At 56.4% G+C, this 26,401-nt stretch overlaps 2 protein-coding genes across 8 annotated transcripts in view; one reads left to right on the top strand and one right to left on the bottom strand.

Annotated features, from left to right (window-relative positions):
- The window catches only part of SLC25A45 (solute carrier family 25 member 45), an 11,721-nt gene extending 6,876 nt beyond the window's left edge, over positions 1-4,845 (bottom strand). The window contains 2 exon segments of the mRNA XM_060159907.1: positions 4,349-4,730; positions 4,823-4,845. Of these exon segments, the coding sequence (XP_060015890.1) occupies positions 4,349-4,730; positions 4,823-4,845 (405 nt within the window).
- On the top strand, positions 4,595-26,401 carry FRMD8 (FERM domain containing 8). 7 transcript variants are annotated; one of them, XM_060158675.1, is made up of 12 exons: positions 4,595-4,737; positions 5,042-5,126; positions 6,134-6,301; positions 9,003-9,104; positions 9,449-9,507; positions 9,637-9,803; positions 12,289-12,513; positions 14,849-14,972; positions 15,881-16,024; positions 20,507-20,548; positions 22,047-22,251; positions 24,905-26,401. In XM_060158675.1, the coding sequence occupies exons 2-12, from the start codon at positions 5,042-5,044 to the stop codon at positions 25,021-25,023; spliced, it is 1,440 nt and encodes a 479-aa protein (XP_060014658.1). In that variant the 5' UTR covers positions 4,595-4,737; the 3' UTR covers positions 25,024-26,401. The 7 variants fall into 7 exon arrangements, with proteins under 7 accessions (XP_060014658.1, XP_060014656.1, XP_060014661.1 ...); XM_060158673.1 differs by having other exon boundaries at positions 9,003-9,191; XM_060158678.1 differs by lacking the exon at positions 6,134-6,301.

The following is a 26,401-nucleotide window of genomic DNA, read 5'->3' as shown; positions in this document are numbered from 1 at the left end:
AAAAAACAGATCAGCACGTACATAGAGCGTCAGTATGGCCTTGGCACCTGGGAAGTGAGACTTATCATCGAAGGAGCACCAGCATTGGCGTCCCAGGAAGAGAGGCACTTAATCTTCTATTTATTTATTTGGCTGTGCTAGGTCTTAGTTGCAGCCTGCAGGATTTTTAGTTGCGGCATGTGAACTCTTAACTGCGGCATGCGAGATTTAGTTCCCTGACCAGGGATCGAACCCGGGCCCCCTGCATGGGGAGTGTGGAGTCTTAGCCATTGGACCACCAGGGAAGTCCCTAATCTTTATTTTTAATGTGGACATTCTTTGCTTCTGGTCAATGCGCCCTTTTCTCTAATGATTAAAGCAGACGTACAGTGTATCCTTGGTAGGCCACAAACAGGCTGTTCCAGTTAGCATCACGTTCAAGTTAACTCAGGTATAAGCCATAACTCAGGTATGAGCCATAACTCAGGTATGAGCCATAACTCAGGTATGAGCCGTATAAGCCATAACTCAGGTATGAACGTTTCCTTTGTTAGTGTCCACGTTCAGGACCACATCATCCAGGCCACGTTTCTGACATTCTCTGGCAACCTCACATCGATTCCTATGACGTAAGGCCCGGGAGACAGCAGTGGTGGGGATGTGGTGGCAGGGTGGGATGCACACGTGCTACCGGAACACAGGGCAGGACAAGGGGGCAGACCCGTGGATGCAGGCAAGGTGCTGACTGCAGGTTTGGCTGCAAACGCAGAGAGAATGGCGGCGTACAGATGTACCACGTTCTTCACATCAACAGCCATAAAATATTCCGTCAGATTTCTATTCTCAGGAATGCTGGGAAGTTGGGGCCTGGGGTGGGGTTGAGGAGGAGGGGGTCTTCTCTCAAGGGCATGGAGATCCAGGGCTCAGGCACCACTGCCCAGAGAAAGCTGTGAAGTCCCCAAACGTGTCACCAACCCCTGGAGTTGCCTTGACCCCTCCCTTTCTCTCAACCTCACCACCATTCCGTGAGGAAACTGCGTTCATATTACCTTCCAAACGGATCCCGAATCCAACCCCTCCTCACCTCCTCCACTGCTACTGCCCTGGCCCACAGCCATCATCACCTCCACTTGGATTCCTGTCCACAGCCTCCCTGCCCCCACCCTGTCCCTCCCACCCACCCACTTCCCCTTCCAGTCTGTCCTCCACAGCAGTCAGATGACACAGTTGAAACTGAAGTAGACCATGTCTCTGCCCTGCTCCACACCCTGCAATGGCCCCATCCTGCTCAGACTCAAAACCAAAGCCTTCCAGGGACTTCCCTGGCGGTCCAGTGGTTAAGACTCCACGCTTCCACTGCAGGGGGCACGGGTTCCATCCCTGCTCGAGGAACTAAGATCCCGCAACCCACACGTCGCCATCAAAAAAAACCTAAAAAAACAAAAAGCCAAACCCTTCCTAGGCTCCAGGTGCCCTCGAGGTGCCACCCTGGCTTCCTTCTCTTCTTCCAACAGGCTCCCGCCCCCAGGCCTTCACCCTGGCTGCTCCCTCCTCCAGTCGGCCTCCTCTTGCCTGGGCTCAGACATCGCCTGCGCAGTGAGCCCGCCCTAACTGGCTCGCTGAATACTGCCATCTGCCCCACCTGCCCAGCATTCCAGGTGCCCCTTCCCTGGCCCAACCTTTTCTTTCACTCATCACCTTCTGACACACTATGCAATTAACTTGTTGTCTGTCTGAGCAGGGATCTCTGGCTGTTTTGTCCACTAATGTTACCTTAAAGGCTTAGAACTATGTGTGGCACAGTGTAGGCAATGAAGGAGAAATGAATGTGTGGACAAGTGAGGGAACAGCATTAGTGAGCTGCCCTGCAGCCAGCCCTGGGTCTCCAATTCTCTGTCCCCATCTCCAGTGGGCCCCAAAGAATGTAAAGTGCTCCAAATACCCGCAACCTGCCCCTCCAGGTCTCTTACAGCTCTTAGTTTCCCATCAAATGCCCAAGGACCAGCCCTGCTGATGCTTCTCCTCTCCCGCTGCTGCCAAAGCAGAACACATCCACCCCCACCACATTCTCACGGGTAGACAAGTTCTAGGAAGCAGGGTTCCATCTCTGACCCCCTCCCCCTAGAGCTGCCCAGGGCCCTTAGGGCTGCCCCCAAAGACCTTCCCGAGTACTGGTCTCTCGCGGAGGGCTGGGCTGTTATCCTAGCTCTGCAGCTCGTTCTCTCCTGAGTGATGCTGGGCAATCCCTCTGTGGGCCTTCACTGTTTGCAAAAGTAAAGGACCAGCCCAGCAGATTGCTGAGTCTAAGGCCTCTTGGCTCTAAAGGCCTTCAGGCTGCCCTGTCACTTCAGAATGGGTCCCACTCTCTTCTCTAATCCCACCACACCTCCCCAGTTCAAGGGAGACCCATTGCCACTCCCCAGAGGCTGGCAGAAGGGCAGCCCCACCCCTGACTAGCTCTTCTCCAATCCTCCAGCAAGATCCACCAGCTTGACCCTCTGTCTGCCGGAGCAAAGCTCCGATCTTGACATTCTGTAGCTCACGACCTCCAAAATGGCCTCACTGTCTGCTAAACACACCACAGCCCTACCCCTGGTGTTCATGCCTGCCCCCCCAGCCCCCCCCCCGCACCAGGTGCACCCCCACCTTCCCACCTGCTGTGCTCTGATGGCCCAGGGCTTCCCTGGTGTCCTAACCATGCTCCCACACCTCCCGCTACCTGGAATGCCTTCAGGAATCTCCTCCAGCGCCGCTCCTCGCTGGATCTGGGTTCCAGTCTCCTCACCACCACCACAAGTACTGCCAGACGTCAGCTTTGTTACTGAACCTTTCTGATCCTGTTTTCTCATAAAATGGAAATATGATACTCACCTCTTAGTGTGTTATAAAGATTAAAGCACTTAGAAAAGGGTCCAGCACATCGTACACGCTCCGCAAATGGGAGCTACTATTGTTCTCACCTCCACTCCGAAGGTCCATGAGGATGACATGAGGAAACACACGGGAAAGGGCCCAGCATACAGTAGGTGCTCAGGAATTGAGGACGCTGCTCTTCCTGCTTGTGACATTTTATAGCTCTTAAGGCAATTCTGTCATCTTATGTAGCTTTAAACATGCATCTCTCGGGACTTCCCTGGTGGTCCAGTGGTTAAGACTCCGCACTCCCAATGCAGGGGGCCCTTGTGCCATCCCTGGTCAAGGAACTAGATCCCGCGTGCCTCACGGTGCAGCCAAAAAAATAAATATTTAATTAAATAAATAAACATGCATCTCTCCTGGGCTTCTTTCCCTCTCCTCTCTCCCTCCACTCCCCAATGAAACCCCTGAGGGCAGGGGCCACGTCTCACCCAGGTCTCCATCCCCTGCCCCAGCCCAGGCCACACACCCAGTAAGCACTCAACACACTGAACTGTGTTCACACTTCAGTCCAGCTGGTTTAGGGAGGCCACCAAGCCACTGTGGCCTGTCCCAGAGCTGAGAACCTGGAGGGAGATGCCGATTCCCACTGCTCACATCTGAGCTTCCTTGAGTCCTCAGGTCATGCTGGGAAGGAAGACATGATGTAATGGGCCAACTGTGGGGGCAGCGTGGGTTCCGCAGGTCAGGCAAAGAGCTGTTTCAAATACTGAGGAAACTTGGACTGGGTTAGGAGCTGGAGCTGCCTTCCCATGCGCTGGAATCAGGGCAGGGCGAGCCCTCTACCTCCCACCCCACCCCCTCCTGATCCCCCAGCCCATTGTTGTCACTTAGAACAACCTCTGGCTACTCTGGCTTAGGAAGGCGCCGTCTGGACCTGTTTTTCTCTCTGAGGCACCTCTACACCTCAGGCACACACATGCTGGCCTTGCCAGGACATACATGTTAGTGACATGAGCCTGGGGATAAGTGGTTTCACACCTGCTTCTTCGGGGCCCCAATGCCTCTCCCAGCCTGCGAACGACGCAAGGTGTCCCAGGCTGTGTGTCCAAGATCGTGAAGGCTCATGTGACTGCTCCCTGGAATAACAGGTGTGCCCAGCCTGGATTTCCGACATGTAATTTGAGGATCTCTGGAGGTCATCGAGTACAACCTCTTCATTTTACGAGGGAACTGAGGCCCGGAGGTGAAGGGGCTTGTCCAGGATGAGCGGGGACAGGGACCCTGTCCCCTGACCACCGCGGAGAGCCTACCACCCCTCACGGCCTCGAGGCGCTGCAGTACAGGCGGCGGCTTGCGTCACCTTTACCCAACGCCCAGCACAGTGTGGCTCCATGATACGCAGCCACGAAGCATCTCCCTTTTACAGGTGAGGGGACCGGCCCAAAGTCACACGCGTTTGAGCGCCAGAGCTCCCGCCCCCATTCCCGATTTCCTTGAACCTTCGCCACACCCTGTTAGAGGCCAAGAGACGGGACCCTTGTTTGTGTGGGCCACTGGCCCTCCAGTCACTCGAGTAGGTGGCGAGGAACTTTCGCAACGCAGGCACAAGAAGCTGGAGGCGTGACGCCGGAATAGGCGCGAGCGGGCGAGGGGCGTGAGCGCGTGGGCGGCAGGCAGGGCGCGTGCGCGGCGGCCCCGAGCTCCGATTGGCTCCTGCGGGCCGGAGAGGCGGGGCCGTGTGCGGCGCTTCCTTCGCCTCTGCTTCCGCGTAGCAGCCCCGGGAGCTGGAGCCGAAGTGGGATTCAGAGTGCCGGCCGGCGGTGAGGCCGGGGCAGCAGCTGGCGGCCGGGGTCAGGGCAGGAACCTGGACTGAGGCGGCGGGCGCTGCGTCCCTGCAAGGTGAGAGAGCGGCGACGCCCTGCACGGGCCCCCGCCCCGGACGGGGGTGCGCCGTGCCGTGCCTGGGCACCCCGGCGAACCGAACTTGACCCGTCTTCTGACCACCATGGCCCCGACCCCTTCCACCTGCCCCGACCTCCAGTTGGCTGAGGACTCCCACCCCTGACCGCGCTAGTCAGCACACCAGTGCCTCCAGCCCTGGTTGTTCACCTTCGTAGATCAGTTCGGGACCCCTTCCTTACTCAGTGAGAGCTTGAAGGGCTCCGGACTCTCCACTAGCTGCTTTTTCTCTTTCCCTCTGCAGATGGACGGAACAGAAGGCAATGGGGGGCAACCCGGCCCCGCTGATCGGTCCCATCGAAGCAGCGTGTCCTCCGTGGGAGTCCGAGGTGGGTCCCTGTTCCCAGTCTTCTCCCCGCTGTACCCTCCTAGGGCCCCAGCCCTGAGGAAGTGGCCCTGGTTTGTCATCTCTTTCAGTGAAGAGAATCTTATTTATTAATTAACAAATAAGGTCTGTTGAGGTGTGGAAAAGTGACAAGTCAGTCAGGTATTAGCTATACTTTGCACCTGAGGCATTTGACACACTGACTTTCTGAAATCGGTCAACTAGCCAGAGGCCAGGCAGGATTGGAACCCCGAGTATATTGGCCTCGAAGCTGAGTGCTTCTTCATGGTACCTGTGGTTCCAGTGATGGAGAATTGAATCTGGCTGCTCTTTCAAGGGTCTCCTTTTGGCTCCAGGCTCCAAATAGGCATCCCACAGGCTGTCACAAGGGAACACTCAACTTTTTGGATTGTACTTCTGTTTAACACTGAAAGGCCATCGTGTTGAGTCCTGAGTCTTAAAGAGTCCCAAGGAAGCTGAGCGCTGGAACTGGCTTTACCCTGGGGTGGCCTTGAGAATCCTCTGTCCCCATGTTAGCTTGGGCCAGAGGGAGACAGTGATTTGCTTAAGGGTGATAGCTCTCTCCCTCCCTGCTTGATTTACTAACTACGGTAACCTCAGGATGGGTTCAATCTATCTCTGCCTCAGTCCCACCTGTAGAATGTTCTCCTTCGGGGGAGAAGCACACCAGAGTCCTTGGGGCTGCCAGGGGAGTGTGTGTGGGTGCAGCAGCCCTAATTTTGAACTTCTGGGGGTTAGGGTGGGTCTAGGCTGGTCCCTGGGCTGGAATTGCTGGGTTTCTGGGTGGTTTGAGGGTCTTCAGTAAGTCCTAACAGACAGCACTCTTCACGGGGTCCTTAGGGGATGCTGGGGCTCTGCCTCTGGAATGTAACCTTGGTCACCCCAAGGGTTGCAGGGTAGGGGCTGCAGCCCCAGAGCGGGGAGTGGAGGGTGCCTGGTTGGCATGCCTGGGCAGTGGGCCCAGCTGACCCTGCCTGGCCTCCATCGCAGCAGCCGACGTGCTGGTGTACCTGGCGGATGACACAATGGTGCCCCTGGCCGTGGAGAACCTGCCCTCGCTCACTGCCCATGAGCTGCATCAGGCCGTCCGTGAGGTCCTGCAGCTCCCGGATGTTGCCCTGGATGCCTTTGCGCTCTGGCTTGTCTCCCCTCTGCTGGGTAAGAGTTGGCAGTGAGAAGCCCAGGGGGAACGGCTGGAAGGGCGCTGACCAGTGGGGAAGGAAGGGGCAGCTTCTGGAACCTCTGGCCGCTATACATCGGGGGAAGGTGGGACGTGTTTGTGTCCTGGAGCTGGCCGTGGCTTTCAGGACCCAGAGCCCTGAGAGGTGGCCTGGCTCCTCTGCCCCCGCCTCTCTTTTCTTTGTGCTGGAGACAGAGGAGGGGCCAAGCCTACCCCTCAGCCTCAGTGCTGCTGGAGCCTGCACATCAGGAGGAGTGAGGGCGGCGGACAGGGAGGGAGGGGGCGCGTGTTCACCGAGCACGTGGTCTGTGCCACAGCCTGAGCTGGCATTTTGCAAGCAGAGTTTCACCTTATCCTCATGGCCCAGCCTGGTCACGCAGATGAAGAATTGAGGTTTGGAGCCATGGGACCAGTGAGTGGTGGGACCAAGATCAGAATGAAAGCCTGGGTGGCCCCCAGCCAGCCTCCTTGAGCTGCATCCTGCTCCGTGGAGGCAGGGAGGAAGGTGGGACCCGGCCCAGGAAGCAGCCACCCCTGAGGATGGGACTTTTCCTGAGGGTGGGGAGGATGAGTGGGAACCCAGCTTCTCTGCAGGGGGCCTCCAGCCTTGCCTGGTTTCTGGCCCGTGATCACCCTGTCCTGCCCTTTCAGGCTGAGATCCCAAGGCGGGCGGGTGGAGTGGGAGTGAGGGCAGTGGGAGCCCTCCAGCCCGCAGGCCTGGGGGACATGAGGTGGGGGGGAATGGGGAGCTCCCTGGGGCCTCAGAATAGGGCTTCTAGCCTGCTGGCTTGGTCAGGAGAGGGGCCAGGAGAGGATGCCCCAGCTGGTGCCGGGACCAGGCATGTTTTCTGCACTCATTCCCCTCCCTTGTAGAGGAACAGGGGCAAGAAGGGTGTGCCTGGTCCCTGGGCCCCTAGGAGTTTGTGCCTGTGCCCTGGAGGGAGGGTATGCCCACATGGTCGGAGAGGGAGTGCCTGTCTCCCCACCCCCACCCTCTAGTGGGAGCTTCCTGCCCAGCTACTGCTCTCGCCCACCCTCTTCCTGCTGATCCGTCTCTTTCCGCTGCTCCCCACCCAGCTCAGCTGCCCCTCCTTCACGCTTCTGGCTGTTGGTCAGGACCGCGGGCCCCTTGGCTCGTGTCTCTGCAAAGCTGGGGGTGGTTTCATGGGGCCCCTGCCCTACCTCAGGCTCCCTGTCCCTGCAGTGGGGCAGCTCACTTCCTCCCCCACTCCCTCGTCATCGCATTCCTGCTCCCCCTTCACCGGAACATGAATGGGCTGCCTGTGTGGCCCGTGGGTCACCCTGGGGCACCGCCCCATCCCAGAGGCCCCAGCACAGCGTCAGCGCCCACTTTGTTCCCACGCTGGGTTCAGGAAGGCTGAAAGGCCACTTCAGCTTTGACTCGGGCCCTCAGAGCTGTTGTCCCGCACCACGCCCGGAGTGGGTGACATATGCCCCAGGGACGGGGTGCTGTCTGCTGGAGCCGCCCTTCAAGGTGGATGTTTGGGAGGGTTTGACCTTCTGCATGCCATTGTCACTGTGCATGGAACAGGGCTCCAGGGACTGTCAGTCTCGTTGGGGTGACAGCCCCCAGGCAGGAAGGCCCCATCTGGAAGCGTGGGACGGCAGGGTCAGCGCAGTCCTCTTCTGATAACGGGAGTCCTCTGAGCTGCTGGGGCTCGGGGTGAGGCTGGCTGGGGACCGTGGACAGTGTCCCGGGGTCCCAGCTAGCCACTCACCTCATTCGTCTCACAAGTGTGTACAGAGCAGCCCGCCCACAATCTCGTACTGGGCGGAGAGCTAGATGCTAGGGGTCCGGTGAGGAACAGGAGTGAAAGTGTCCCTGCCCTCAGGGGACTCACGGTCTGAAGTGTGCCGGGAAGGCTTGCCAGGAGCAAGTTGCCAGGAGTGCTTCCTGGTGGAGCCACTGATTCTGGCGGCAGCTGGGTGGCATGGCGTTGAGGCAGGGAGCTTGCAGGATGGAAGATCAGCTGGCGCCCAGAGTCCCCAGGGGAGTTGCTGGGGTGGAGGCTGGCCGGGCAGAGGCCCAGGCAGGGCCAGGAGCAGGGGAGAACAGCCCCTTGGCCCTTTGGGCCTCAGTTACCAGCTTTGGGCTCTGCTTCCTAACGGCGGTGCTGGAGCCATCTGTACCACCGGCCCCAGCACCTTCCGTCTGCCACAGCCTCTCAGCTCCAGCCCATCCTGGGCACAGTAGGGAACAGTCAGAGGCTGACTCTGCCTGGAACCTGACCCCCTCTCATTGCTGTGTGGCTTTGTTTTTTTTGTTTGTTTGGGTTTCTTTTTGTTTCTTTGGCTGAGCCACACTGCATGCGGGATCTTAATTCCCAGACCAGGGATCGAGCCCGCGCCCCCTGCAGTGGAAGTGCGGAGTCTTAACTGCTGGACTGCCAGGGAAGTCCCTGTTGTGTGACTTTGGACAAGCACCTTAACTTCTCTGAGCCTCATTTTTCTTCTCTGAGCCTCATTTTCATTGGATGAAATGAGGGTAGGGTTATTGCAGGGTAGTTGCCTTTAACCACTTGAAATGGTTCTGGACACTTTGTGCCTACTTCAGTTAATATCGGTCATGACTGCGTCATCGTTGCTTTGTTGTTGTTGTTAGTGGGTGGCAGTTGCACTGGTCAGGGCTTCATGGCCGCTTCCCCTCTCGTCCTGCAGAGGTGCAGCTGAAGCCCAAGCACCAGCCCTACAAGCTGGGCCGCCAGTGGCAGGAACTGCTGCTGCGATTCACCGACGCTCCGGACGATGACGTGGCCATGGGTCAGTGCTGCTGCCTGTGCGTCCCTGTCTCGGGCCCACCGGGGTCTGGAGCACGGACCCCGGGCCCAGCCAGGCCTCCCCTGGCAGGTGGAGCTGCCCTGGCTGAGAGGCAGGGCCGGCATCTCCCCCAGAGGAGGGAGGGATCCCTTAGAGGAGCCCAGGAGGGGTGGGCTGGGGGCACAGTGAGCAGCTTGCCATAAGCCACGCCCCCTATCGCTGGACAGCCCGGGGGTTTTCTGAGTGGTGGTGGAGGAGGCTTGGGGAATGGAGACTGGGCCAGTCGGGGAGAGGGCAGAGCTGGCTGCGTGGGGCGGCCAGCCGGTGACCCCCTCCTCTCTCCCCAGATGAGCCTTCCCTGCAGTTCCGGAGGAACGTGTTTTTCCCCAAACGGCGGGAGCTCCAGGTGAGGCAGGGATTCCCAGGCGGTACCACCCAGGTCTGGAGCCCTGTGTCCAGCCTCCCCTTGTCCTGACCCCTGGACACTGGTGCCCCTCCCAGCTGAGCCACCCCTCCCTGCCACACCGGCCTGCAGATCCATGACAAGGAGGTCCTGCGGCTGCTCTACGAGGAGGCCAAGGGCAACGTGCTGGCCGCTCGGTACCCATGCGACGTGGAGGACTGCGAGGCCCTGGGTGCCCTGGTGTGCCGTGTGCAGCTTGGGCCCTACCAGCCTGGCCAGCCCACTGCCTGTGCCCTGAGGTGAGGGCCAGCGTGACCTGAGGCAGGGGCCCGAGGTGGGGAGGGTGACCTCGGAATCCTGGTTACAAGTGGTCTTGCCAGGTCCTGGAGTCAGGAGGCCCTGACGCTGTGTGACCTTGGGTGAGTCACCCCACCTCTCTGAACCTCCTTTTCCTCGTCTGCTCTGGGCTGAGGGGCCTGGGCAGTGGGAGACAGGGGAAGTGACGTCCGTGAGAGGACCCCCAGAGGTGTGTGAGGGTGGAGCCCGGCCTCCGTGTGAGGTCAGGGGGAGTTGGGCTTGTTCTTTTTGGGGGGTCGCAGCCAGGGTGTGGCCAAATACTGAGTCCCAGTTGTCAGTGACAGTCTCACTTAGTCTCGAGCTCCAGGGACGAGGCCCCATTTCCCGGACGTTCCAGTATGCCGGCTCTGTGCTTCCTACCCGTCTCTCTAGAAGCCGTGCTCTTTGCTGTGTGAATTGGCAGGGCCTGGGGTCGTGACGATTGAGCTACCCTGGAAGCAGACCAGGCTGTCTCTGAGCTCCGTGGACAGTGATCTTAAGGTTTAGAGATATTTCCAAAGAAGATGAACTTTTTTTTTTTTAAACTGGTAACAGTTATGTAGTCTTTTTTTTTAATTTTTAAAAACAACTTACTTATTTTATTTATTTTTGGCTACATTGGGTCTTCATTGCTGCGCGCAGGCTTTCTCTACTTGCGGCAAGCAGGGGCTACTCTTCCTTGTGGTGTGCGGGCTTCTCATTGCGGTGGCTTCTCTTGCTGCGGAGCGCTGGCTATAAGGCGCGCGGGCTTCAGTAGTTGTGGCGCATGGGCTCAGTAGTTGTGGCTCGTGGGCTCTAGAGCGCAGGGTCAGTAGTTGTGGCACACAGGCTCCGCTGCTCCATGGCATGTGGGATCTTCCCGGACCAGGGCTCGAACCCGTGTCCCTTGCATTGGCAGGCGGATTCTTAACCACTGCGCCACCAGTGAAGCCCTGAAGATGAACTTTGAACACAGCCTGTCCTAGACCCAGGGCTCTAACCCACACCAGCCCTTCAGGGTACAGTTGTGTTGCGGGGGGAGGATGCACAGAGACGGGGCCCTGTGTCGGGGCCCAGCAGGGGCTACCCTGGGCTCAGTGGAGCCTGAGTGATCCCAGCTGAGCTGGCTGGAGGCTGGCAGCCGTAGAAATCCTGGCTCTCATGATGGGCACGTCTGGTCGTATTGCAAGTGACAGCGAATCCAGCTCAGACTATTTGGACTTGAGGGACTTTGTCAAGAAATGGATGGGTCTGGGGTGATTGAGGTGCAGGGGCTCCAGTTGGGTACCCCCAACCCACAGATCCTGTCCTCACTCTCCTCGCCCAGCCCTGTGTCCCCTGGGCCAGCTCTCAGTCAGACAGGCTCTTGTCTCGTGGTGGCCAGGTGGCCACAATAGTTGCACGTTGGCAAGGAGAGACCTCATCCCTCACGTGACCAGAGTTCTAAGACTCATCTGGTGACTGGGCCCACGTCCACCCAAAGGAGACAGAGTGGCCAGAGTGCTGATTGGCTGAGGCCCAGATCCTCCCTTAGGACCTGCCATGAGCCTGCACAGATGCTGTGGACTGACAGTGGGAAGGCGGGATTTCCAATGACGAGTGGGCACTGTGGCTGGAAGCAGGGATGTTGGGGGACAGATGATGAAGATGCCTACGGCAGCCCTGAGAAGTGGGGGCAGCCCCCTGGATACCCCTCCTCATGCCGCCCTGCAGTTGGGCCTCTCTGGGCATCAGGGTCCTTCCTTGCGTCAGCCCTGCTGCAGGGCCAGCCATCCCTTCCCATGGCCCGGGGTGTTGGTCCTCCAGAAGCCCCTGCGGGGACCCCTCCCCTCTTTGGTGACAGTGACAACCTCGGCCATATTTGTTTGGCACCCACCACATGCCAGGCGCCTGCCAGCACCCGTCCATGTGAGTAGGGATCCGTGTCCTTATTTAAACGTGGAGACATAGACTTGGAGAGGGCGCTCACTGCTCGTAGTCTGGGCCCTGGCTGCAGTCCACCTGGAAGGGCCAGTGCCTGGCCAGAGTCAGGGGGCTGCCTGAGGGGGAAGAACGGTGCCGTCACGCCAGGATGCTTCCCGACTCTGTGTGTGTGATTGAAAATGCCCTTTCCTTCGTGAACCTGTGCTGCTGAGTTGTAGGTTGGTGGTTTTTTTACTTCCCTATTTGGCAGAACAGAACATTGATAGCTCTAGGACCACTTCTTGGTTGCGAAATCACCAGTTTAGAAACTGAAACCTTCCTCTGGCCACAGTCTGCTTCTGGGGTGGGCCTGGTTTCAGCTCTCATCCCGGTCTCCTGACTTCTCCTTCAGGCCTCTCATGCTGCAGGGTTCTCGGCAGTGGGCTCTCCGGGGGTCCGTGTGCAGGGTGCCCCCTGCCCTCCCCACGCCCTGGGAACCTCGGTGCCTCCCCAGCCCGCAGGCATGGAGCCGCCCTCATGCTGGGCCCTGTTTTCCTTCCTTCACAGGGAGAAGCTGGACTCCTTCCTCCCTGCCCACCTCTGTAAGCGGGGCCACGGGCTCTTCGCTGCCCTCCGGGGCCGTGGGACCAAGGCCGGAACTGGCGAGCAGGGCCTGCTGAACGCCTACCGCAGGGTGAAGGAGGTAGCCGGCAGCGAGAGCGAGCACGAGGCCTCCCTCAGCCCCCACTACCGCGCCTACCTCCTCAAGTGCCACGAGCTGCCCTTCTACGGGTGAGCGGCTCCCTGGCCGCGGCCACAGCCCCAGGCCCACTGTCCCTCCCTCACGGCCTGTGAGCCCATCTCCGTTCCCGCTGAGCTCTGTCCTCACGGGAGGTGTGTCCGGATGCCAGCACCTGGGGCCCCGCGGGTCCCAGGCTGGACACTCGTCCTCCGCCTTCCCCATCACGGGCTAGGACACTGGACAGGTCCTCTCCTTCCGCCTGCCGCAGCCACGTGGTCCATGGACCTGCCCACCTCCCCCTCAGCCAGATCTCATTCATGCAGGCACGTCTAGCCAATAGCTCTTGTGTGCCTACTGTGTGCCCGCACCCTCTAGGTGCTGGAGACGCCTCAGTAAACAAAAGAGACCGCCGTCCCTGCCCGTGAAGAGGCTGTTCTAGTGGCGAGAGAGACAGCAAGCAGTAGAAGCCTATAACAGACTACAGGGGGGCAAGGGAGCAGCTGGACGGCCCGTGAGGACAGTGGCCGTACTCCACAGGGTACTGTGGCTCAGGCCGCACGGTGGTACCGCAGGAGGGGAGACGTGGCCAGATTCCAGAGACGTTGAGGGTGGAGTTGAAGAAATTTGCAAGATGTGCAGTACAGGAGGTGAAGGAGAGCAGGCAGAGAGGACTCCAGGTTTCTGCCTGAACAGCTGCAGGGTGGCCTTGTCATCAGCTGAGACAGGATGGTGTGTGGCGGGGGGCAGGTCAGGGAAGTTTGGGGGCTTGTCCTTGAACGTGTTGATTTTGAGATGCTCTCCAGCGACCCAGGTGGCGATCCTAGCGGGCATTTGGGTTTCTGAGTCTAGACTTGGGTAATGGGTGAGTCATCAGCATGCAGGTGCTGTTTGAAACCAGGAGCCCCAGCAAGTGAGTGTGGACCAGACAGAGAAGGAGCCCGGCCAGCAAGGCGGGAGGGTCTGCACCAGCGCTGCGAAAGGAGGTGTTGAGGAGGAGGGAGTGACCAAGCCTCAGGTGCTGCTGCTTCAAGGTCAAGTTCAACAGGTCCCGAGTGGCTGATAGTTGACCTTGGCTCCAGCATCTTGGGGGTAGCAGTGGGTGGAGGACAATGAGAAAAAGAATCAGTGAGTGTAACCAGCTCCTCAGGAGCTGCGCTGTGAGATGGAGCCCAGAGGCGGAGCAGCAGTGTGGGTGTGGGGCGGCAAAAGGTCTTTAGCTTTTATGGTGAGCGAGATGCATGTGGCCGCTGTTTGGGTTGCTTCAGTTTCCTCAGCGGATTAGGAGTCCCAGCCCTGAAGCGAGCCTGTGGGAGTCTTCCTGGAGTGGGAGCACCGGGGCGTGCTCTTGGAACTGAAGGTAGAGCGTGCTTGTCTCCAGTCCTGTCCTCGGGGCTGCAGGATTTTTTTATATATATATAAATTTATTTTGTTTTTTTATTATTTTTGGCTGGGTTGGGTCTCCGTTGCTGCGCACGGGCTTTCTCTAGTTGCAGCGAGCGTGGGCTGCTCTTCGTTGAGGTGCACAGGCTTCTCATTGCAGTGGTTTCTCTTGTTGCGGAGCACGGGCTCTAGGCACGTGGGCTTCAATAGTTGCAGCACGCAGACTCAGTAGTTGTGGCTCGCGGGCTCTAGAGCGCAAGCTCAGTAGTTGCGGCACGTAGGCTTAGTTGCTCGGCGGCATGTGGGATCTTCCTGGACCAGGGCTCGAACCCGTGTCCCCTGCATTGGCAGGCGGATTCTTAACGACTGTGCCACCAGAGAAGCCCGGGGCTGCAGGATTTAACTAGGGCTCAGGCTTAGCCAGGGCTGAGGGGGCGTGTGGGCGAAGGCCCAGGGCAGCCAGAGGAGAGGAAGAGGCCGTGGCAGGGCAGGATGGAGGAGGGACAGCTCAGCGGGTGGGTGTCCTAAGGTTGATGCACCCTTTCCCTTTCTTGGTGTCGAGTCCTGAAGCTGCTTCTCTGCCTGGGCAGCCCCTGGGGGACGGTGGGCAGCGGGGCTCTCCCAACCTCCAGCAACCACAACCTGCAGACCCTGAGCCCTTGGGCTCCTGGCTGTTCCCTGAACGTAACTTGCTCTGTCCCACACCCGGGTTCATGCTCTACCCTCTGCCTGCAGTGCCCACCCTTCGCCGTGCCACCCAGTTCCTCCTCCTGCCTGATCAGCTCAGATGCCACCACCTCCACGAAGCCTGCTTCTCGCCGCCCCCTCAGTTTCTCCCTCCCCTGGGGTGGGTTTCCATTTAACTTCCGTCACCCAAACAGCTTAAGCTTCTCAGGTGCCTGGGACAGGGGCTGGCCAGAGCATTCCCTGGTGGGTGAACGCAGACCCTGGGCCATCTGTTCTCGCTGCTGGAGGGGACGGCCTAACCCCACTTTCCCTCCCCAGGTCTGCCTTCTTCCACGGCGAGATTGACAAACCAGCCCAGGGCTTTTTGCACCGGGGAGGGCAAAAGCCAGTGTCTGTGGCCATCAGTCTGGAGGGCGTGCACGTCATTGACAGCAGGGAGAAGGTACCTGCTGCTCCTTCAGGGTGGGACCTGGAGTGGGGGCCTCACTGGAGAGGAAGGGAGTGGGGTCATTACCCAGGCCTTCCTGGTTCCCTTGGGCTTCTGGTTGGCCTGGGAGCAGGTGGGCGGCCTGTCTGGCCTCCTTCCCTCAGATGTCCCTGGGGCTTCCACTGTCATCCCGGGGGCTTCCCTGGGTCTGCTGTGGGTCAGCTCTCCTGCCCAGCCTGCTAGGCAGGGCGGTGGCGTGGACAGGGGGAGGCTGCAGCTGGAGACAGGCGGAGAGTCTGGTAGGGCCTGGCTGCTCTGCCTGGCCAGTGGCTGGAGACTAGCTGGTGGTTTTCCAAAGAAGCCCTGGGAGCTTCTCCTGCGGGACTGGGGGCCCTCCTTCCTGCATTTGGTGCTGGTTGTCTCGGCTGCCTGTGTAGGAGGTGGTGTCGGCAGCCTGCCCTGTGGGCCTCTCTGCGCCTGGACAGGGGTCCCTGCTAAGCCAGCAGAGAAGTTTGGGGGAGACTTCTGGTTGTCCCCAGGGAGGGATCCCAGCCCTTCCTGGGCATCTGTGCCCCAACATGCCGGGCCCACATCCGGCCTCCTGCTGAGATGCTAACCAGCTGATCGCAGGGGAAAGGCCTCCCCTCCCCACCTTCCTTTCCCCAAGTCACTACCCCAGCTGTCAGGAGCTTGAGAAGTGCGTGGTTTAGGGGGTCTCATCCTCCCTGGACCACAGCCTCCTTTGAGGGTCTGATGGAAGCGGGGCTTCTTCTCCTGAGAGAAACTGACACCTGAATTTAGGCTCAGCCTTGGAGGTAAATAGCCTGGCCAGGTGTATCCTCCTGGCGATGCCCGCGTGGGATGGGGCAGGGGAGCAGGCCTCTGCCCAAAGGAGTCCAAGCTCTGTGTCTCCCACTGGCCAGCACGTCCTGCTGGGCCTGCGCTTCCAGGAGCTGTCGTGGGACCACACCTCTCCCGAGGAGGAGGAGTCTGTCCTGTGGCTGGAGTTCGACGGGGACAATGAGGGCACACCGGTCAACAAGCTCCTCAAGATCTACTCCAAGCAGGTAGTGGTGGGTGTTGCCTGCACCGGGGGTGGGGATGGGGGTCGGGGAGGGTGTGCTCAGGGGGTCCCAGACTATTGGAGGCTCCAGGCTGGGTGGCAAGGAGGTGAGAGGGCTGCTGAGGGCCTGGGGACCAGGGGGCCAGCTCCTGCTGACTGGGAGCCACCCTTGCGGGTTCGCAAGGCCTGGCCAGGTGGTGGGGCAGTGGTTGGTGGAGGGCTGCCCGGTACTGTGTGACCAGCCCGCACTGGCTCCCTCGGTCCTTGAGCCCCCCGTGAGCGGGGCTCTCAGGTGACGAGCAGGCATGGAATGGCTAAGACCCCTCTTTGCCTTTGTTTCACTTTCATCCATTGGGCACCTGGTCTTCCCAGCCAAACCTTCATCCCCGCCCCTTCCCCTCCCACCCTGGTTTCTCCAGGAGAGCCCTTCCAGGACTCAGGGCCTCCTTGCTCTCCGCCCCAAGCACAGAGACGGGCTCCAGGGACTCCTGTGAAAGCACATGCCCCCTCCTGGGGGCCCGCCACAGCCAGGCTTCTCCCGTTGCTCCCTCTACGCCTTCCTTCCCACCGCTGCACGCACTGCTCCAACCCCAGCAGCCTCTGCCCTGCTACACCCAATACCCGGTGCCTGCTCTTGCTCCTGCAGGCTCCCCTCCTGGGCCCTACGGGCCCCTCCCACCTCCTGCCCTTCTCCCCCTGTCTCCCCTGCTGGGCCTCCTTTCCAGGGCCTCGCAAGGGAGTTCTCTCCCTGTCCTAGCTCTTCCCTCTCTCGTCTTTGAACACTCGGCCGTCCCAACCTTTATGCTGATGACATCACATTTTCTACATCACTCTTAGTTCCCCGATCAGGGATCAAACCCATGCCCCCTGCAGTGGAAGTGCGGAGTCCTAACCACTGGACCGCCAAGGAATTCCGTAGAGTTCTTTTTGAAGTAAACATTTTATTGCATTATAATATACATGTAGAAAAGTGCCCAGCTCTTTTTTTTTCAATATATAAATCTATTTATTTATTTTTGGCTGCGTTGGGTCCTGGTTGCTGTGCACGGGCTTTCTTTAGATGTGGCAAGAGGGGGCTACTCTTCGTTGCCGTGCGCGGGCTTCTCATTGCGGTGGCTTCTCTTGTTGAGCACGGGCTCTAGGCGCGTGGGCTTCAGTAGTTGTGGCACGTGGGCTCAGTAGTTGTGGCTTACGGGCTTTAGAGCACAGGCTTAGTAGTTGTGGCACACAGGCTTAGTTGCTCCTCGGCATGTGGGATCTTCCCGGACCAGGGCTCGAACCCGTGTCCCCTGCATTGGCAGGTGGATTCTTAACCACTGCACCACAAGGGAAGCCCCCCAGCTCTTAATCTCAACAAATTTCCCCAAAGAAACCCATGTAACACCTTTCAGATTAAGAAAGACCCCTTGAGCCCCCTCCCAGCCTTGCCCCCACCAAGGGACCTCCGCATCCTGACTTGTGTCACCCCAGAGTCATTCTGCCTGGTTTTGAGCCTTAGGGCAGTGGGTTCCCACAGTGTGTTCTGTTCTGCCCGGTGTCTTGCGCTCAGCCCTGTGTCTGTGAGCTCCATCCTCGTCCCCACTGCAGGTGGCAGTGCTTTGGTCTTTCATGCGGCTCTCGGGTGTTCCCACATGTGAATTTGCTGCTGTTGACTTTTCCATACCATAGCGGACGGGCACTTGGGTCTCCAGTTTGGGACTGTTGCAGACAGTGCTGCGTGGTCAGTGTTGCACATGTCCTCTGTGTGCGCGTCCAGGTACGCGCCCAGGAGCCGACAGGCCGGGTCACAGGCAGGTGCTGTGCTCGGCGTTCACCCACGGTGGCTGGATGCTGGCTGCGGCAGTAGTTAGTACTGTCATCGTGAACGTTCAGCCAGTCTGGTGGGTGAGGAGGAGTATCTCCTTGTGTTTTCTTCCTTTATTATTTAGTCACTTTATTGAGGTATAATTTACAATAAAAGTGAGTTTTAACACGTTCACACACCCTTGTAACCACTGCCACCACAGGCGAGCTATGGAGATGCTTAGATACATCCATGTATCTTTCTAGAGGGGAAATGTCTATTCACGTCTTTTGCCCATTTTTTAATTGGCATTATTTCCATCACCCCCAAATCTCCATGTGGTTTTAATTGACAGCACACACACACACACACACACACACACACACACGCACACTAATGAGGTTGAGCATCTTTTATGTGTGTATCCACCATCTGGATACCCTGTTCATTGAGGTCTTTTGCCAATTTTTCTTTGGGGTTGTGCTTTTTTTTTTTTTAATTGTTTTGTACATTTTGCTTCTGATTTAAGACTCACCTCTTCACCCGCTACTTGACAGCTCCCCTTAGCTATCCCTAGAGTTCAGCTTTCTCCAGAATGTCATAAACACATGCATCATAGTTACCCAGGAGAAATGGAGATATATGTCCACACAAGACTTATACTAAGATATTCATAGCAGCTTCGTTTGTCATAACCAAAGAATTGGAAACAACATAAACGTCTGTCAACTGGTAGATAGATAAACAAATAGTGGTGCAGCCCTGCAGTATCTATACTGTATGCAGCCTTTTGAGCCTGGCCTCTGTCACTAAGCTTCATGCTCCTGAGATTCGTCCACATTTCGTGGTGTAGCGGTTCGTTCCTGCTGATTGTTGAATAGTATTCCGTTGTATGGATACACTGCAGGTCAGCTCTTCACCCACTTGTTTGGGTTGTTTCCTGTTTGGGGCTTTTGTGAATAAAGCTGCTCTGAACATTTGAGTACAGGCTACTGTATGGGCGTGTGCCTTCATTTCTCTTGCATAAATACCTAGGAATGGGATTACTGGACTGTATGATAAACATATAATCAGCTTTACTAGAAACTACCAAATGGTTTTCCAAAGTGACTGCACCATTTTGTTATCCCACCAGCAATGTCTGAGAGTTCCAGTAGCTCCGCATCCTTGCCCAGCACTTGGTGTGGTCAGTTTTTGTTTGTTTGCCATTCTAATAACTGTATGGTAGTGATAAGTCATTGTGGTTTTAATTTGCATTTTCATAATGACTAATGATGTTGATTATCCATCCATGTGTTCATTTGCTATCCATAGGTCTTCTTTGATGGAATGTCTGATCAAATCATTTGTCCTTTTTTTTTTTTTACTTTTTTTTTTCTAACATCTTTGTTGGAGTATAATTGCTTCACAATGGTGTGTTAGTTTCTGCTCTACAACAAAGTGCATCAGCTATACATATACATATATCCCCATATCTCCTCCCTCTTGCGTCTCGCTCCCACCCTCCCTATCCCACCCCTCTAGGTGGTCACCAAGCACCGAGCTGATCTCCCTGTGCTATGTGGCTGCTTCCCACTAGCTATCTGTTTTACGTTTGGTAGTGTATATATGTCCATGCCACTCTCTCACTTCGTCCCAGCTTACCCTTCCCCCTCCCCGTGTCCTCAAGTCCATTCTCTATGTCTGCATCTTTATTCCTGTCCTGCCCCTAGGTTCTTCATAACCAATTTTTTGTTGTTGTTGTTTTTAGATTCCATATATATGTGTTAGCATACGGTAATTGTTTTTCTCTTTCTGACTTACTTCCCTCTGTATGACAGACTCTAGGTCCATCCACCTCACTACAAATAGCTCAATTTCGTTTCTTTTTATGGCTGGGTAATATTCCATTGTATATATGTGCCACATCTTCTTTATCCATTCAGCTGTCGTTGGACACTTAGGTTGTTTCCATGTCCTGGCTATTGTAAATAGAGCTGCAATGAACATTGTGGTACATGACTCTTTTTGCATTATGGTTTTCTCAGGGTATATGCCCAGTCGTGGGATTGCTGGGTCGTATGGTAGTTCTATTTGTAGTTTTTTAAGGAACTTCCAAACTGTTCTCCGTAGTGGCTGTATCAATTTACATTCCCACCAACAGTGCAAGAGGATTCCCTTTGTCCATTTTTTTTTCCTTTATCCATTTTTTAAATTGGGTTGTTTTCTTACCAAGCTGTGAGAGTTCATTATATATTCTGCCTACCGGTCCCTTATCTGATATATATTTTGCAGATGTCTTCTTTCAGTCTATAACTTGATGTTTTTTCCTAAAAAATGTCTTTTAAAAAGATGTTCTTAAATCTTCCAGTCCATTTATTTTATATCTCCATTTATTTGTCTTTGATTTCTTTCACTAACATTTCATGGTTTTCAGCATACAAGTCTTGTGCATCTTTTATTAGATTTATCTCCCCCTCCCCCTTTTTTGGTGCTACCAGAGATGGTACTATTTTTAATTTCAATTTCCAGTTATTCATTGTGGTCTATAGAAATGCAGCTGATTCTGTTACCATATATCCTTTTATCCTGTAACCCTGTTGAACTCACTCACTATTTCTAGTATCTTTTTTGCAGATTCTTTGTGATTTTCTGTGTGGACAGTTACATTGTCTATGAACAGGGACAGTTGTATTCTAACTTTCCAGTCTGTTTGCCTCTCAGTTGTCTTGGCTGATAGCACTGCCTCGGACCCCTGTTACAGTGGTGAGTAGGTGTGAGCAGCCATCCTTGACTTGAGGGGAAAGCATTCAGTCTTTTTTTCTTTCTTTTATAAATTTATTTATTTATTTTTGGCTGTGTTGGGTCTTTGTTGCTGCTTGCGGGCTTTCTCTAGTTGCGGCGAGCGGGGGTTACTCTTAGTTGTGGTGTGCGTGCTTCTCATTGCGGTGGCTTCTCTTGTTGCGGAGCGTGGGCTCCAAGCGTGCGGGCTTCAGTAGTTGTGGCACGCGGGTTCAGCAGCTGTGACGCGCGAGCTCTAGAGCACAGGCTCAGCAGTTCTGGCGCACGGGCCTGCGGCATGTGGGACCTTCCCAGACCAGGGCTCGAACCCGCGTCCCCTGCATCAGCAGGCGGATTCTTAACCACTGCACCACCAGGGAAGCCCAAGCATTCCGTCTTGCTCTGAGTAGGTGTGGTGTTAGCTGTGTGTTTTTCATAGACGCCTGTCGTCAGGTTAAGGAAGTTCCCGTCCATTTCTAGTTTGCTGAGTTATATCCCGAGTGGATATTTCATTCTGTCGGATGTGGCTGAGGTATAACGGCAGCGTCCCCGAACCTCAGGAGCATCAAGCGGTGTTAGAGAAACTCAGAGGGCTCAGGGCCTGTCCCCACCGGCTGCCCGCTGCCCAGCGCCCCTCTCAGCTCAGCGCAGTTCCCTCAGGGAGGCGAGGAGGCCGGTGTGGAGCCCGGACCCGCCTGTGCACGGTTCCCTGCCCTGCTCCCCCTGCGCAGGGCAGCTTGTGTGGCTCTGGGGAGGCCTCGGGCCACCCCATCGGGCAGCTGGGCACCAGCTGCCCCCTTGGCCTCTGACCCTGCTCCCCAGCGGGTTCTCTTCTTAGGACACGCGGCAGGCATCTGTCCACCTCAGTCCCTGCTGTGTCCTGCCGCCTGCAGCGGGGTGACACTTCATAAACACATGCTGCCTAAGCGACACCACCTGCTGGCAGCTTTCTGTCTGTGGGTCTGTGATCCCCTGCCATCCCCGCCATATGGTGCCCAGACCGTGCCCGCTGACATCTGGTCACATCACCTTTTATGTCAACATGCGTAACGTTTCCAGTCTGTTGAGAAGACGTCACTTTAGAAGAACGTGCCCGGAGGGGGCCGCTTTCCCCGCCCGGTGACCTCACCACCGCCTTCTCCTTGGCTGCGGGTTCTTCTCTCAGCAAACGCACAGGCCCAGAGAGCCCTGCCCCCCTCCTCCCTCCCGACCTGCGCCTTCTAACTAGAGTGTTCCTTCTTTCCCAGCCCATCTCTGACCCCTGAAGTCCCCCAACATGGGAGGCCTCCCCTGCCCCTGGCCCACAGAGCACACCCCCCTTCCTTCTCCTTGCGTAAAGGGTGTTGGTTTCCTCATTGCCTCCCCCACCAGAGGGCAGGGGGCTGTGGGTTCGGTTCATCTGGCTCTGCAGCAGGTAGGGAGAGGTGGGCCTGGGCCAGGGCTCCCCCCGCCAGGCCTCACGCCGGCCCCCTCTCCTCCCCAGGCCGAGCTGATGAGCAGCCTCATCGAGTACTGCATCGAGCTGAGCCAGGCCGCGGAGCCCGCCACCCCTCAGGAGAGCGCGGCCGGCCCGGCCTCGGCCCCTGGCTCCTCACCACCCCCAACTCAACACCCCCAGCTGCGGAGGCAGGGCAGCGTGGTGTGCAGCCGGATCCAGCATCTCTCCACCATCGACTACGTGGAGGAGGGTGAGTGACCCCCTCGCGGTGTACACGTGTACCTACGCGCGTGCACACGCACACCATGGGGAGCTCTGGAGGGTAGGGAGGTGGGGAGCAATTCCAGACCTGGTGAGTTAGCCTCCAGCGGCAGGACCTGGCTTGGGGCCTGGGGGGCAGGCTGGGCACAGGTGTCCCATCGTCTGAGCTCTGCGACAGGGAATCTGAGGCCTCTGGGGCTCCGGCAGTAAGAGCCCTTCTCCGTCGCTTCTCACTGCTGCGTCCGCAGACGTGTCCAGATGTGAAAAAGTAGAAACTACCAGTGTCCGTTATTAAAGGTGTGGGTACAGGAACGATGGGCCCACACCCTGTGGGATCAGTGCAGCTGGTAAAGATGCCATACGTACCCTAGTGCACTGTGGTGTCTTGGATCGAGTCCCAGAACAGACAGCGGACATTGTGGAAGAACAGGTGAAATCCACAGGTTTGCTGCTTAGTTGATAAAGCTGTACCAGTGTTCTTATCTATGACACAGACCGTGGTAACAGCCGGACCGTGCTAACACAGGAGAGGCTTATGAGGATATGCAAGCACTCTATGTATTATCTTTGCAACTTTTCTGTAAGTCTAGAATTATTCCAAAATAAAAAGGGGTTTTTTTTGGTTTTCAAATGGCAAGATGTTCACAAAATAGCACTGAGTAGAAAAAATCAGGTACTAGGAGAAAATCAGGCACGAGTACTAGGTACTAGGTGCTCATTAGCATGCGAGACGGCGTCCGTGTGCACAAGGAGGGAGAGACCCCTTTGCAGCCATCAGCTGCTGTAACTTTCCTTTTTTCTTCGTGCTTCGTTCTGGCATTTAAATTTTTACAAGCATGTCATTTTTATCATCGGAAAAAGCAAAATAATTTATAATTTTTCTCTGACGCACTTGTTACCACAGTTGCTATCTTCCTCTCCTAGTGAGCTCAGCCCCTTCCCCCGCCATCCCCTGTTGCTGGACATCATAGTTACAGTTGACCCTTGAACAACACCGGTTTGTGCTGCGCGGATCCACTTACACGCGGGTCTTTTTCAGCAGTAAATACTGTAGTTCTGCACAATCTGTGGTTGGTTGAATCGGTGGATAAGGAGGAACCACGGGTATACGAAGGGCCAACTATAAGTTATACCGGGATTTTCGACTGCGCAGAGGGTTGGCATTGTTCTAGGGCTGACTGTATTTCTAGTTCTCAGCTACTACAAACAACATACCTGCAGCCAAATCCTTACCTGGAATCTGAACTGTTTCCTCAGGATAAATTCCTAGAAACGGGGTTGCTGGGTCAAAGTGTGTGCCCACTGTGCCCGTCCCAGGAGGAAAGGAGGCACCTGCCTTCCCCACCTTCACCCACGATGTGAGGGTGTTATCGTCCTGAGGGGCGGAGAACTCACTGGAGTTAGGCTTTGGATGCTGGTGAAGTGGCATCGTTTCTACACGCTTGATCACGTACAGTTTCTTCCTGCGTTGCTGTTCATTTCTGTTGCCTGTTTTTCTTTTGCGGCTTGAGTTTTTAAATTAACGTCTTATGTTAATATGGTGTATTTGTCAGAATTAATGAACCGATATGATGCAGTATTATTAACTAAAGTCCTTAGTTTTAACCTAACGTCCTTTTTCAGTCCCAGGGTCCCATCCAGGACACCACCCTACATTTGGTTGTCATGTCTCCTTAGGCTCCTCTTGGCTGTGACAAGTTACTCAGACTTTCCTTGTTTTTTGATGACCTTGACAGTCTCGAGGCGTACTTGTCAGGGATATCGTAGGATGCCTCTTTATTGGAATTTCTCTTATGATTTTCTCATTATTAGATGGGGTTATGGGTTTGGGGGAGGAAGATCACAGAGGTAACATGCCATTTTTACTACATCATATCAAAGGTACCTTATCAACGTGATTTATGACTGTTGATATTAACCTTGATCACCTGGCTTGAAATTTTTAACTTTTAAGAAGTCTTTTTAGGGACTCCCCTGGCTGCCCAGTGGTTAGGACTCCAGGCTTCCACTGCCGGGGCCGTGGTCGGGGAACTAAGATCCCGCAAGCCTCGCAGTGAGGCCAAAGAAAAAGAGGTCTTTTTAGCTCATTGAGGGTTACCTTCAGCCCGTAGTATATGTTATAGGTATTTTGTGGTTTTGGCCTGTTCTTCTTTTCTTCTTCTTTTTCTTTTTTTTTTTTGTAATTGAATTATAGTTGACATACAATATATTATATATTGTGATATATATAGTGATTTTGACAAACATAGTGATTCAGTATTTTTATATGTTACAAAATGATCATAAGTCTAGTTACCATCTGTCACCATACAGAGTTATTACAATATTATTGACCATATTCCATATGCTATATATTACATCCCTGTGACTTACAGCTGGAAGTTTGTACACCTCTCTGGTCTCTTCTTGAACAGGTTTAGACAGCACAGCAGGCCCAGCATCAAATGCAAACCCTGGTGGCCTCTGATTTGGAGGCTGGCCACCCACCCCACGTGTCCTGTCGCTGGTGGGAGAGCTGGGGTGGGGCTGAGGCTCAAAGCCGGCAGGAGTGAAGAGGAGAGCTCATCCTGAACAGGCTCCAGAAGGGGCTCCCCTGGGGCTGGGTCCCCTCCCCTCAGCATGTCCCTCTTGCTCCCCGACAGGTGAGCAGATCAAGCGGGTGAAACCGAAGCGCAGCACGTCCTTCTTCAGCCGGCAACTCTCCCTGGGCCAGGGGAGCTACGCCATGGTGCAGCCCACCGAGAGCCTGGAGCAGGGCTGAGGGCCGCAGTGCCTGGTGGGAGGGCGTGGGGACAGCCCCCGGACATGGCCCAGCATCATGCTACCTGAGGGGGAGCGCTGGGAGGAGGGCAGCCTCAGCGTGTGGACAAGTCACTTCTGTACCCGGGACGCTGCCCGGGCTGCGCTGTGCAGAGCCAGCTGGGAGCAGCCGCAGGATCCCTCCTGCAGCCTGCCTGCCCTCCCTCCGGACGCTGGGCCCCGCTGCAGTCTCAGGACCAATCTGACCAGGCCCCGGCCGCCCCCTCCCACCCAGGGACTCGCCTTTGTGCCCCTCTCAAAACGGACAGTATCCCCTGCCCTGAAGTCCCCGCTGGAGGCAGGTGTCCCCACTGGAGGAGGAATAGGGCTCAGGACACTTGGGTGTACTATGTGTCTTTGGTCTTTCCCCTGGACTTTGGTGACCACATCCCTGCATTCCTTCTGCTGCATTCCAGCCCACACCACCAGGCTGGGACGTGGCCCTGCGGGGAGAGGGCAGGGGGCCTCCCTGGACTGAAACACAGCAGGAACAGAGAAGGTGAGGCCCCCACCAAGCCCTCCCCGGCTGGATGAAACTGGATGGCCCCTGCGCCCCTCACTCAGGCCTCTTTTGCGGGCAGGAGACACTCTGACCAGAAGGAAAGTGTGCTTGCTCATCTTTGGTGATGCCACTGTGCTGGGAGCTGGCTGTCCTGTGGACCAGCAAGTCCACTGGACCCACGGTCCACACCCGGAGGAGCTCCCAAACCCCCTTGGGCTTCAGGTTTTAGTTTTGATCTTTCTTTGTCTGCTTTGGTTCCATGAAGCCTGTGAACTTGGGCAACTCACAAGGTTGCTGCCACCAGCCTCAGAGCCACTGGCGCTCCTTCCAGGATGGCGCTGTGGTTTCACCCAGCCTGAGCCAGGGGGCCGGCCCATGCACGGGAAACCCCAGGACGGGAGTGGTCTCCTCCTTCCTGAGGACCTTGTAGGTAGGCTGGATGTGGCCTGGGCATGGCTCTTCCCACACCCGCCTGCCTTCCCCCAGATGAGCTGGCCTCGGGGAGGGCCTCCCAGCCCTCGGGCTCCTCCGTGGTAGGTCCCTGGCTTTCATGAGCGCTTCCTGGGACTTGAGGCAGTCCCAGCTCAGCACAGGCTTTGCTTTGTCTTCCCTTCCCCGGGGAGAATGTGGGAGAGGAAATGTGAACCTCTTGTCTCCGGATTTCCGGTCACCTCCTTCTCTCTTGGTGACTCTCGAGCACTCCAGATGTTTCGAGGTGGCTTGCCTTTCAGCCGTAGGGACTGTTATCTGTCAATACATAGGCGTCTCCAGTCTTTTGGAACGTCCTAGCCGTAGGACACCTCATCTCTCCTCCTGGAGCCCCTCCACGGCTCCCAGC

This window comes from Lagenorhynchus albirostris, chromosome 9 (genome assembly GCF_949774975.1).
Source record: "Lagenorhynchus albirostris chromosome 9, mLagAlb1.1, whole genome shotgun sequence".
Classification (NCBI taxonomy): Eukaryota; Metazoa; Chordata; class Mammalia; order Artiodactyla; family Delphinidae; genus Lagenorhynchus; species Lagenorhynchus albirostris.
The sequence above is the reverse complement of the archived record's forward strand: the minus strand, read 5'-3'. Positions and strand labels throughout refer to the sequence as shown.

Excerpts from the sequence above, each read along its gene's own strand:
- FRMD8 (XM_060158673.1), top strand. The coding sequence starts at position 5,042 with ATGGACGGAACAGAAGGCAATGGGGGGCAACCCGGCCCCGCTGATCGG. Across the intron at positions 9,508-9,636 it reads CCAAACGGCGGGAGCTCCAG|ATCCATGACAAGGAGGTCCT; the intron begins GTGAGGCAGGGA and ends ACCGGCCTGCAG. Across the intron at positions 9,804-12,288 it reads CCCACTGCCTGTGCCCTGAG|GGAGAAGCTGGACTCCTTCC; the intron begins GTGAGGGCCAGC and ends CTTCCTTCACAG.